The following is an 11,516-nucleotide window of genomic DNA, read 5'->3' as shown; positions in this document are numbered from 1 at the left end:
GGATGCCCACACACTCACCTGGCCAGTAGTACATGTACACCTTCCTTCTGGCCTTGACCAGAGTGACCCACAAAGGTTCGGATCCATTCCACCAGAGAGGCATCAGGCTGTCTTCATTGACGCCAATGTCAAAGGACTTGTTGGTGTTGCGGTCCCACATGTAGTTCCCGATCATCTGATGGACTTCGCAATGGCGGCCTGTGACAATGAGAACACAGCTATCAGTTTATGGTTCTGGTGGCTTCTATTTATCTGTGTTTCTTGATCATATAAGCCATTTGTGCTCATTTAGAAAGTACAGAACAGAATAACAATTTGCTTTTAACTTTAAAAAAAAATTAGATTTTTTTTTCCTTAAGCTGTGCTTCACATGAAGATAGGCAATCCACTAAGATGGATGTCCACTGATTGAGGGAGGGTGGGGCCATTTTGAGTGACGTCACCCTGTCAAGTCAGCTGTTTTAAGTTACAGTGAGGACACTGTATGTAAAGCTTGAAGTCTAAATATGAATCAGCATGGCCTTCTGTGGATTCGTTTGAGACTTGGTCTAGGTTCTCACCCCAGAGCCCTCTCTGCACCCTCCAAACCCTCCTCCAACGAGATCAGGAATCTAGCTGTTACAGGGTTCTTTCTTTTTCTTCTTAGATAAGAGGAGTCGTTGCCTCAGTGCTGAACAATGATAAAACCTATGACGTTTGGAACCGAATGGAGAAAAATAGATTCAACTTTGAAAAACAAAGCAACAAAACAACCCTCCTAATGCAGGGTTATATAGAAACGAGGGCTGGTTCTGTTGAACACAACTTAGTCCCAGAAGACAAGCCAGAAGTGAGAGACGGTAACGCTTGGACTCTTTTGAAACATTAGGCTTAAATTATTTATTTTGGAGCAGTCTGTTACATCTTTAAAGTAAAAATAACACAAACATTGGCAAGTGCATCAAAAATTGCTGCAATTTTAGTGAGCGTCATTCGGCACCAGGATGAAGCATGCTTCGGTGAACTCCCTAGCCATGCTGAATCCAGTGGCTTTTCTTCTTAGTTTTGCTGTTGTTATGTCTTCTCCCCACCCCCTCTCCAAACTTTATTTTTAGACAAAAACAAAGAAAAATCATAAAATACTATTTGGAAAATTTGGACGCTAAAAATATCAAGTGGAAAAACCTTTCATTTCATCCCAGAAAGCAAGGCATGCCGCAAACTACGCTACTATGCTCCCAGAGATCCCAGCAAAATGGTTTGTACCCAAAGCTGTAGAATTGGTGGTTTTGATCTTGACCAAAACCTTCACATTAAAAAGACTAATACAATTTAAAATAAAATAAAATTACAACGTTGAGCAACTTCTGCCATGGTTAAGGAAGTTATTTTATTTATTGTTTCAACTAACATTTATTCAGTGCTCTTATACATACAGGCCTATGTATTGTAGGCTGTGATAGGTGTAGAGATTCCAACCTGAATAAATGCTATGCCCATTCTCAAGTGGCTTGCAATTTAATACTCAACAGAGGGTCCTCTGTGTAAAGGAGCCAGGCTTCCCAGGGCTGGGTCTAAGAAGGAGGCCAGGTTGCGGCCACAACTTCAGAATTATGATGACCCTTGCTCACCCTGATGCACAGGACGACTCCTAGTATGTTCTCACCAACTCATTAAAAGTACGGCCCTAATTTTATTGGTTCGACTATATTATCTCTTTTAGCATATGAAAGCTTAATAATACTAAGAGAGCCCATCTTATGAGTAAATGTTCTTATCTATTTCCTTTATTCAAAATTATGCATTCTGTATCACAAATTTGTATCATCCTAATGATGCTTTACTCATCCTTAAACAAGGCAGGATAATCATGATTATATCCACAGGAAAAGGCCTCCTTCATGGACAGTCTCTTTCTCTAGATGCTCTCTGACACCCTCCCAAGTGCAGGAGGCTATCCTAACTGCAGCCGGTGTGCGAAGAAGCTGAGCAAGTGTGCAGAATCAGAAGGGGGTGTGGAAGCAGCATTCCTGAGGTCAGGAACCAAAGAAGAGCCTCGGAATGAATCACCAGGAAAGGACCAGGGATATCAGACCTGGGAATAATAGGAAGAGACGCTGAGTGAGAGGGGTGGAGGGATCTCTGCTTCCAAGTTTGAATTGTTCGGACCATTTCAGAACAAGTGCATGAAACCCAAAGATAAGTGGAGGCTTCACGTGATGTGGCTTTCACAAGGGGAAGTGTGAAGCAACCAAAAACCAATTTTTAAAGTACGTATAATCTATACTTGTATATCTCAGAAACTCCATGATATCCTTTGGTGAAATTTCTGTCTTCTCTTCAACACACATATTTAGCACTCTGGACCCTACAGTGTCCACACTCTTTCATTCTTTGTTCTCTGCTCTCTGTGTAGAAAATTATAAGGAGCCTCTTTTGGATTTCAGAGCTGTTGTATGACTGCATTGTGTGTGCACGCACATGCACAGGTGTGAGAGAGAGAGAGGCACAGAAGGAGACAGAGACAGAGAGAGATAGAACATTCTCCCAGAGAATTCCTGTAAGGTGGAGCACTTTCAAGAAGGTCACTTCAGACTCCTGTGGAGAAAACTGGGTTTCTTTGGTGGGTCGGGCCCTGAGCTGAGATGGGAGGGTGTGCTGTCCCCAGGGCTCTCTCCCAGAAGGGAAGAGCAGCCTTTCCCGGAAGCCGGAGGCTAGCAGGAGGAGGCTGCCTGGGATCTTCTCCTGCCTTCCCATGAATACAGTAAGGCTGCAGTCTGTGCTTGCAACAGCCGAAGTCGGCTCAGACTCAAGCTGATTTCCCTACCAACCCTCTGCCTCTCTTGCTGTTTCATTTTTATTGCCTGGGTAAAAGTGTGGCTGAAAGAACAGAACAGAACACAACGTACTGGCTTCTGCAGCTCACGAGTTCTCATCTCCATATTCCTGCCTGACCCATATCTATTTTTATACATCTGCAGCTCTGGGTTTTTCTCTGGTTGGACTTTCCAAACAGAGCTTTGCTGTGGTTTGGTTTTTTGGTCTCTTTGCTCAAGCTTGAGTAGAAACATTCCTGACATCCTCCAACACCACAATTGCAGGTGGTTTTCAGGTCCAGTGTAAGGAATGTCTACTGCTCTTCCTCCTCCAAATGACAGCTCTTGGGGCTTTGAAATCCGTGTTTGCCTTTCTCAGAGAGAGATCCTGGAATCGTTTCCATAGCTAGAACTGCTGTGTGAAGGCGATGGGATACGATGCCTTCAGTGTTCATTCCCCAGAGTCTTACTCAAGTGTGCTCGGTTGTAATCACCATCACAAGAAGTTTCTTAGCAAGCCCCCAGAAACCTCCGCACCATATTGTATGTTTCATCTCAGAAATGGCTGGCCTTCACTTCACATGAGGACGTAGAGGATCTGTCCATCTTATCTATAACTAATGGTCACTTTGACCTCTGAGTCCTCTGCTCAACTACACCCAAACTTCAGCTTCCCTCCTTGTTCTTGTAATGTCCAGGTTGAGCAAAATTCCTGCTAAGTAAGTTTAGTGATAACCCTCCACAACTGGTCTATGACCACCCTCAATATCTCACCACCCTGCCTGCCTTCAGCAAAAGTTCTGTTGAGTAGATGTAGCCAGAATTCCATTTCCCCAATGTTTCTTCTTAGTAGTTTCCCATCCGCTGATCCCCACCATGTTCCTTGTCTGTCAGTCTGTACTTGTCTGTTACACCTGGAGTGGAGCCCAATCTCTCTCCCACTGCTGCATCCCATTGCAGCACTGTTTCCTCTATCACAATGGTTCCTAAAGTTTGACTTACCATCTTCAAAAAGCATCATAAATAAGTCTTTCCTTCCTTCTCTCCTTCCTTCCTCCCTCCCTCTTTTTTCTTTCTTTCTTTTCTTTCTCTTTCTTTCCCTTCTTTCTTTTCTTTTATCTTTCTTTCTTTTTCTCCTTCCTTCCCTCCCCCCTTCCTCCCTCCTTCTTTCCTTCCTTCCTTCCTTCCTCCCCTATCTCACTTTGTCACCCAGGCTGGAGTGCAGTGGCATAATCATGGCTCACTGTAACCTTGACCTCCCCAGGTTCAAGCAATCCTCCTGCCTCAGCCTCCCAAGTAGCTAGGACCACAGGCATATGCCATCAAGCCTTGACTAATTTTTTTGTCTGTATTTTTTTTGTAGAGACAGGGTTTTGTCATGTTGCATAGGCTGGTCTCAAACTCCTGGGCTCAGGCAATCCAGCTGCCTCAGTATCCCAAAGTGCTGGGATTATAGGCATGAGCCACTGTGCCCAGTCAAGTTTCTCTTTCACAGTGGACATCTACAAGGTTGCTCCTACTTAGATTTCAATCAGTCTTAATTTTTTCTCATTGTTTTCAAATGGTCAATGTCAATTCCTTTTATAGTTCCTTCTTTTATTCTTCTTGCATTCACTCAACATGTATCAGATAATGTTTATATACTACATATATAAAGATAAAAAAAGAAATGGTATCTGTCTTTGGCTCACAGCCTGCTATGACAATAGTATGGCACAGTGGTTAAGGGAATGAATAGATTGTATAGGTTCAAGTACAAACTCTACTATTTACTGTCTGCATGACCTTAGACATGTAGCTTGGACTTTCTGAAGCCTCAGTGTCCTCATCTGAGTAATGGGCATTGTAACAATTGTTGTGGACAGTCATCCCTTTGCTTGTCAGTGTGGAGCCATAAAAATGGCTGTGCAAGTCAAAACCATAAAAAGCTATCTTAATCATCAGTGTGTGTGGGGGGTGGAATAGGATTGTTTTGCGACATTTGAAAATGTTTGTCAAAATATTGAAAGTTCTCCCACTGTCAATTATACAGGAAAATGAAGGAAAAATAGTACAATTATAATTTACTAGTATTTTATAATTTACAATATTGGAAACATTGAGAATTAAAGGGCCCTATTTCTTTGTGAGAAATTTATGAAAAATTCTTTGGACAGTGCTTGGCTGCTTCTTCTAGAGGTATAACAAAATATGAGGGAACATCTGTTTTATGCCTTAGGGAATTGTTATCTTCGTTCTAAGTTTAGATCGGCTTCCAACATCTTATCCTTTGTGCTTTCAGTGTCATAAAGTATCTCCGGGAGTTCTTTAAGGTGACGTTTTTGCTGGTGTCACTTCCTCTGGGACATCTTCATCCTTTTTGTCGCAACTTTTTTCATTTGTGTAAATAAATTCACCATCACTAAGGTCCTTGGGCTGCATACCTAGAGCTCTGTAAATGATGTGTCAATATTCACATGGTCAATAGTCTCTTCTATAATTCCACTTACATTTGATTCAAATCCTGCAGTTATTTTCCAGTACAGTAAAACCTTCTGCCATCCTGCATGCATATTACTTGCAGTTCCTATCGGTCATGATGTTTGAATATTTCTGGCTGCATGTTTTATGTCATAGTTCTTCCAAAGCTTAGCTAAATGAATTGCATTATCTCCCATGGTACCATCAATAACCTTTCTGAAATACAGGTTACTTACATCTAAAATAATAGGCTTCAAAAGTTGAAATAACTTATTGTCCCACTTAATAGATTATGAAAGTTGTTTTTGTAGAAAAAGCAAATATTCTCATATTCTTTTATATAAGAATGTCAGGATGATCTGGAGCATTATCCAATGATAGTAATGCATTAGAAGTTAAATTATATGGATTTATGAGGGGGACACAAGGAAGCAACACGACTACATGCTTTGCTGTCTGTGCATGAGCTAATAATAGATGAGCAGCAGTCAATCACCAGCAGACTATGAAAGAAATGATGTGATTGGCCAACAATCATGATGCATATTTGTTATTTACATAGTGATAAATAGTCGTAGTGGACTGAGGACTAGCAGGGAAGTTTATAGTTTATGCTACAATAGCTGCAATTAGGGTTGCCAGATTTATTTTAGTTAATATACTGTGGTAACTAAAATTTGAATCATGTTGTTGGAGAACTGACACTATTATTATTATTTTAATATCTTATTTAAATAGTTTTTGGGGTATAGGTGGTTTTTGGTTATGTGGATAAGTTCTTTAGTGGGGATTTCTGATTTCTGAGATTTTGGTGCACCTGTCATTGAGCAGCGCACATTGTACCCAATGTGAGTCTTATCCCTCACCCCTGTCCCACCTTTCCTCATGAGTCTCCAAAGTCCATTACATCATTCTTATGCCTTTGCATTCTTATAGCTTAGCTCCTACTTATAACTGAGAACATAAAATAATTGGTTTTCCATTCCTGAGTTATTTCACTTAGAATTATGGCCCCCAATTCCATCCAACTTGCTGCAAAAGACATTATTTCATTCCTTTTTATGGTTGAATAGTATTCCATGGTGTTACTATACCACGTTTTCTCTATCCACTCATTGATTGGTGAGCACTTAGGTTGGTTCCGTATTTTTGCAATTGTGAATTGTGCTGTTATAACTATGCGTGTGCAAGTGTCTTTTTTACATAATGACTTCTTTTTCTTCCACTACTAGAGACCTAGCAGTGGATTGCTGAATCAAGTGGTAGTTGTACTTTTAGTTCTTTAAGGAATCTCCATACTGTTTTCAATAGTTGTTTTACTGCTTTACACTCCCACCAGCAGTGTAAAAGTGTTCTCTTTTCACCACATCCACAACAACATATTATATTTTGACTTTTCAATTGTAACCATTCTTGAAGGAGTACGGTGGTATTGCACTGTGGTTTTGATTTGCATTTCCCTGACAGTGACATTGAGCATTTTCTCATATGTTTGTTGGCTGTTTGTATATCATCTTTTGAGAACCGTCTACTCATGGTTTTGCCCATTTTTTTGATGGGATTATTTGGAGAACTGACATTTTTTAACTAATCTGTGGTAATTGAGTTTTGTGCATATCTGAATTGTGCAAAGCAAGGAGTGTGTGTGGCACATATGTGTACATACACATAAATATACAAAACACTGTTAATTTTCACTTATATTAATATGAGTATTAGGGGAAGAGTCACACAAACAACTGCAATCTAGAGATCAGCTGGAGCTTTCTCTCTCATGAGCTCTCCATACAATTGGTTCCAATCCTACTTCCACCAAGATTCCTGCAAGTCCCAGGAGACGCACATAACTGAAGGCATCTCTACCTCCACACTCCTGCTTCCAAGACATACAGTGCCTAGAAGTGTAACTCAGCCCTTTCCTACATGACAAAAAGAAACCCTCTCACATGAAATATCCCTGAGTGGGGTGAACTTTACTGGGGATTAAGTCTGGAGAAGAGGGGAAGATTGAGGGCAAGGCAAAGAACTTCCAACTGCACATCAGATATCCAACGTCTCTTCATGACCGAGAACACAGAAGTAAACGCAACAGAAACAAAAATAAATAGATCGGACTTAATTAAGCTAAAACGCTTCTGCACAGCAAAGGAAATAGCAGAGTAAACAGACAACACATAGACTTGGAGAAAATCTTCTCAATGATGTATACATCCAACAAAGGACTGATATCCAGAATGTACAAGGAACTCAGATCAGCAAGAAAAAAACAATCCCATGGAACAGTGGGCTAAGGATATGAATGCATAATTCTCAAAAGAAGATACACCAATGGCCAGTAAACATATGGAAAGATGCTCAACATCACTAATTATCAGTGAAATGCAAATCAAAATGGCAATGTGATACCACCTTATTCCTGCCAAAATGGCTGTAATTTAAAAAAAAATAGATGTTGGCATGGATGTGGTGAAAAGGGAACATTTTTACACTGCTGGTGGGAATGTAAACTAGCACAACCACTGTGGAAAAGTGTAGAGATTCCTTAAAGAACTAAAAGTAGATCTACCATCAATCCAGCCATCCCGCTCGTGCATATCACCCAGAGGAAAAGAGGCCATTATACGAAAAGGATACTTGTATATGCATGTTTAGAGCAGCACAATTCACAACTGCAAAAATATGGAATCAGCCCAAATGCTCATCAGTCAACTAGTGAATAAAGAAAATGTGGTATCTGTAGACCATGAAATACTACTCAGCCATGAAAAGGAATGAAATAATGGCATTTGCAGCAACCTGGATAGAATCGGAGACCATTGTTCTAAGTGAAGTAACTCAGGAATGGAAAATCAAACATTGTATATTCTCACTCATAAGAGGGAGCTGAGCTATGAGGATGCAAAGGCATAGACTGATGTCATGGACTTTGGGGACTCAGGGGGAAGGTTTGGGGGGTGAGGGACAAAAGACTACACACCAGGTACAGGGTACACTATTTGGGTGATGGGTGCACCAAAATCTCAGAAATCACCACTAAAGAACTTATTCATGTAACCAATGTTCCAAACATTGTAACACCACCTATTCCCCAAAACCTATAGAAATATAACGAAAAAGACATCCAAGGTGTCCCCAGTCTTTCCGGCAATCACTCTCCCCTCCCCTCAGGGCCTTCTCCTGGCCGCCACTCTCAAGAACCCAGCCGCACACCTCACTGTCTCATTGCTTCTCTATTTTCCGCTCCACAGCACTCCCCTCCAAAATTTACCTCCAAACTTCAAAGTGTCCTCAAAAGCAATTCGGCCCTCCAATGTTCTTGTTCAAACTTATATTTGCAAGCTCACAGAATGCTGGAAAAAAGGGAGGAAGGAAGGAAGCAAGAAAGAAAGGAAGGACAGAAGAAACTTCAAATGCATGACGATTATTGGATAATGGTCCCATCACCCTGATCTTCTTGAGTGCTTGAATGAATATGTGGAAGTTTGCTTTTTCTACAAAGACAACGTCAATAATCTATTAAATGGGACAGTAAGCTATTTCAACTTTGGAAGCCTATTTTGAAGCCTAAGTTGTTTCAATTTTTGAAAGAAGGAAGAAAGAAAGAAGGGAGGGAGGGAGAGAGGGAGGGAGGGGAGGGAGGGAGAAAGAAAGGAAGGAAGGAAGGGAAGGAGGGAGGGAGAGAAGAAGAAACAGGGAAAAATAAAGAAATAGATGGTATTTCTCTGAACAGGAGTGGCTACTTTAGAAGGCCATTATAGTTAGGGCTGCCAGGTTTATTTTAGCAAAAAAAAAACAACAAGAGTTGGGGAGGGGAAATTGAAGAAGAAAGAAAACTAAAATTCCCAACTGAATTTGAATTTCAGAAAAACAATGATTTTTTTCACTATAAGTATATCACAATTATTCCATGGGACATACTTACACTAAAAAATTATTGGCTGTCTACCTAAAATGCAAATGTAACTGTATTTTATCTGGGATCCCTAGCTGTAGCTGTAAAAAGCTTCTTTTTTTCTTTTGCCTGTTTCACAATAATGGTGAAACACGAGAAGAGGGCTCAGGAGGTGTGCACAAGGCCCAGTGAGAAGGCAAAGCCAACAGCGGCCTCCTCTGTCTGAAAGAGGCAGGGAAGGTTGCTCAGAGGAGCTGGGGCTTGAAAACTAAGTAGGGCTTTTCCAGGCAAGAAGAGCAGCCCAGGCAGAGGTGATGGTGCATGCAAAGGGATGAGGGGTGAAGGGCTGGATAGTCCTCACACCAGTAAAATGTAGCATTTTGCTATTCATCACACTCAGAGTTCCCCTTCTTTGAAAGGTGAGATGGTCTTACTGACGTGCTAGATGTGGTGCTAGCACAATTTGAGATGGTCACAGCTGGACTCACTCCAGGCCCTGGCCATAAACAGGCTGCACAGAGTTTAGTTAAGGGGCTTTTACAAAGGTGTGGCCAGGCTGAGGGGAGCCGATGGCATGGCGAAGCAATCCAGGAGGCGTGCTAACGGTGAGCCATTACCACCCCCACACTCCACTCCCCAGACTCTGCTCCCTGCTCCCCGAGTGGTGAATAGCAATGGGAGGAGGTGTGGCCACGGGGACCCCAGACCTCCCTCTCCCCACTGTCCTACAGAGGCCATCCCTCAAGGTCACCCGCTGAGGCTCAAGGCAGGCTGGAGAAAGCAGAGGAGGGCAGACAGGCAAACAGAGGATCTCCAGCACAGGGGCCAGGGAAATGCACAAGACGTAGATTTTTCAAGAAAATCATGTTGCTCACTTGGGCAAGGGTCTTTCACTAAATATCAGGGACCACACAAGCCTGAGCATCCTCTGAACAAGTACTTGTGAGCTTTTATGGGATCACACATTCTCAGAAATGGAAGGGACCTCAGGCAGCCTCCAGGCCAAACCCCCTCCCCGAAATTTCAGAGGTGAGGAGTCACTCCCTGCGCTTTGTGTACATTAGGTGTAAAAGGCTCGAGTGTGCGCCCAAGGCCACAGTTCCTATAAGCGGAGTGTGGGGTGGAGAAGTAAAGGGAACCAGGGAGACTGGAACCTGGATCTCCTGCCCTCTCATTCCATGCTCTTCACACTCCACTTTCCATGACAATAATAGATTTATGATTACAGTTGGACCCTGGGATATAGAACATACGCTGATTTCAAGGTGAAACCTCTTGGTTTAAAAAAAAAACACACACAACAGCATTTTATTCATGTCTGCAAACATACACGCAGAAAAACACCTGCATCGCTGGTTCTGTGGCTAAACAGTCAGGCTCCGTGGCCGATGAAGGATTCCTCAATTGCATGAACGCTTTCTTAATTCGGTGTACAACCACCTTTAGAAAGTGATGGGAATCTTTAATTTCTAAAGCCATTCCTTTTGTTTCTCTGAGGCCTGTGTGTGTTTCCATTAGGTGACAGTGGCTGTATCTACTAGAAAAACAGCTGGCAGAAAAGGGAGAAATGGGCTTACATTTGAGGCACATCCATTTAGTCAAAACACGGGGATATGAGGGGGGCTTCCCATATGCTAAGAAGGATCTTAGAAATCGTTCTTTTATCACCTACAGGCTTCTGCCCAGAGGCAACATTCAGTGGAGTGCTGAGTCCAGAGCTGCAGGCAGGCCTCTGGGGCCACCCACTGGAAGCCGGGGTTATAACAACGTGTGCTGGGCACAGGGGCCCTGGCTGCAGGCATTCTGTCCGCCTCTGGGATACGGTGGCTACAGTGGAGACAGGACCGAGCAGGTTGGGTAGGGGTTTTCTTACTTTCCAGCTAGCTGTGGGAATTGAGTGGAATCCTCAGCTGCTCAAAGCCTCACTTTTTCTCTCTCTAAAATGTGATTCATAATACTTACCTGGCTAGATTGCAGTTTTTTAATTTTTTATTTATTTTTCTTTATTTATTTTCTTCTTTTTGAGACGGGGTCTTGCTCTGTCACCAGGCTGGAGTGCAGTGGCGCAATCTCTGCTCATTGCAACCTCTGCCTCCCGGTTCAAGTGATTCTTCCTCCTCAGCCTCCCGAGTAGCTGGGACTACAGGCACGCACCACCACGCCCAGCTGATTTTGTATTTTAGTAGAGACAGGGTTTCACCATGTTGGCCAGGATGGTCTCGATCTCTTGACCTCGTGATCCGCCTGCCTTGGCTTCCCAAAGTGCTGGGATTACAGGCGTGAGCCACCGCGCCTGGCCTGCAGTGAGTATTAAAGATGAAAGTGGTGGAGGCCGGGCGCGGTGGCTCATGCCTGTAATCACAGCACTT

General features: G+C 42.6%; 1 protein-coding gene across 4 annotated transcripts in view; it reads right to left on the bottom strand.

Annotated features, from left to right (window-relative positions):
- Positions 1-11,516, bottom strand: part of ENPP6 (ectonucleotide pyrophosphatase/phosphodiesterase 6) — a 245,630-nt gene that overhangs the window by 66,677 nt on the left and 167,437 nt on the right. For all 4 annotated transcript variants that reach the window (XM_012472543.3, XM_064369857.1, XM_064369863.1 and 1 more), the window contains one exon: positions 19-198. In XM_012472543.3, coding sequence (XP_012327966.1) covers positions 19-175 — 157 coding nt within the window. In that variant the 5' untranslated portion in view covers positions 176-198. The remainder of the gene's footprint in view (positions 1-18; positions 199-11,516) is intronic.

Source organism: Aotus nancymaae, unplaced genomic scaffold, assembly GCF_030222135.1.
Source record: "Aotus nancymaae isolate 86718 unplaced genomic scaffold, 86718_ANA_hifiasm-v0.15.2.pri h1tg000006l, whole genome shotgun sequence".
NCBI lineage: Eukaryota > Metazoa > Chordata > Mammalia > Primates > Aotidae > Aotus > Aotus nancymaae.
This window is presented reverse-complemented; position numbering and strand designations above follow the sequence as displayed.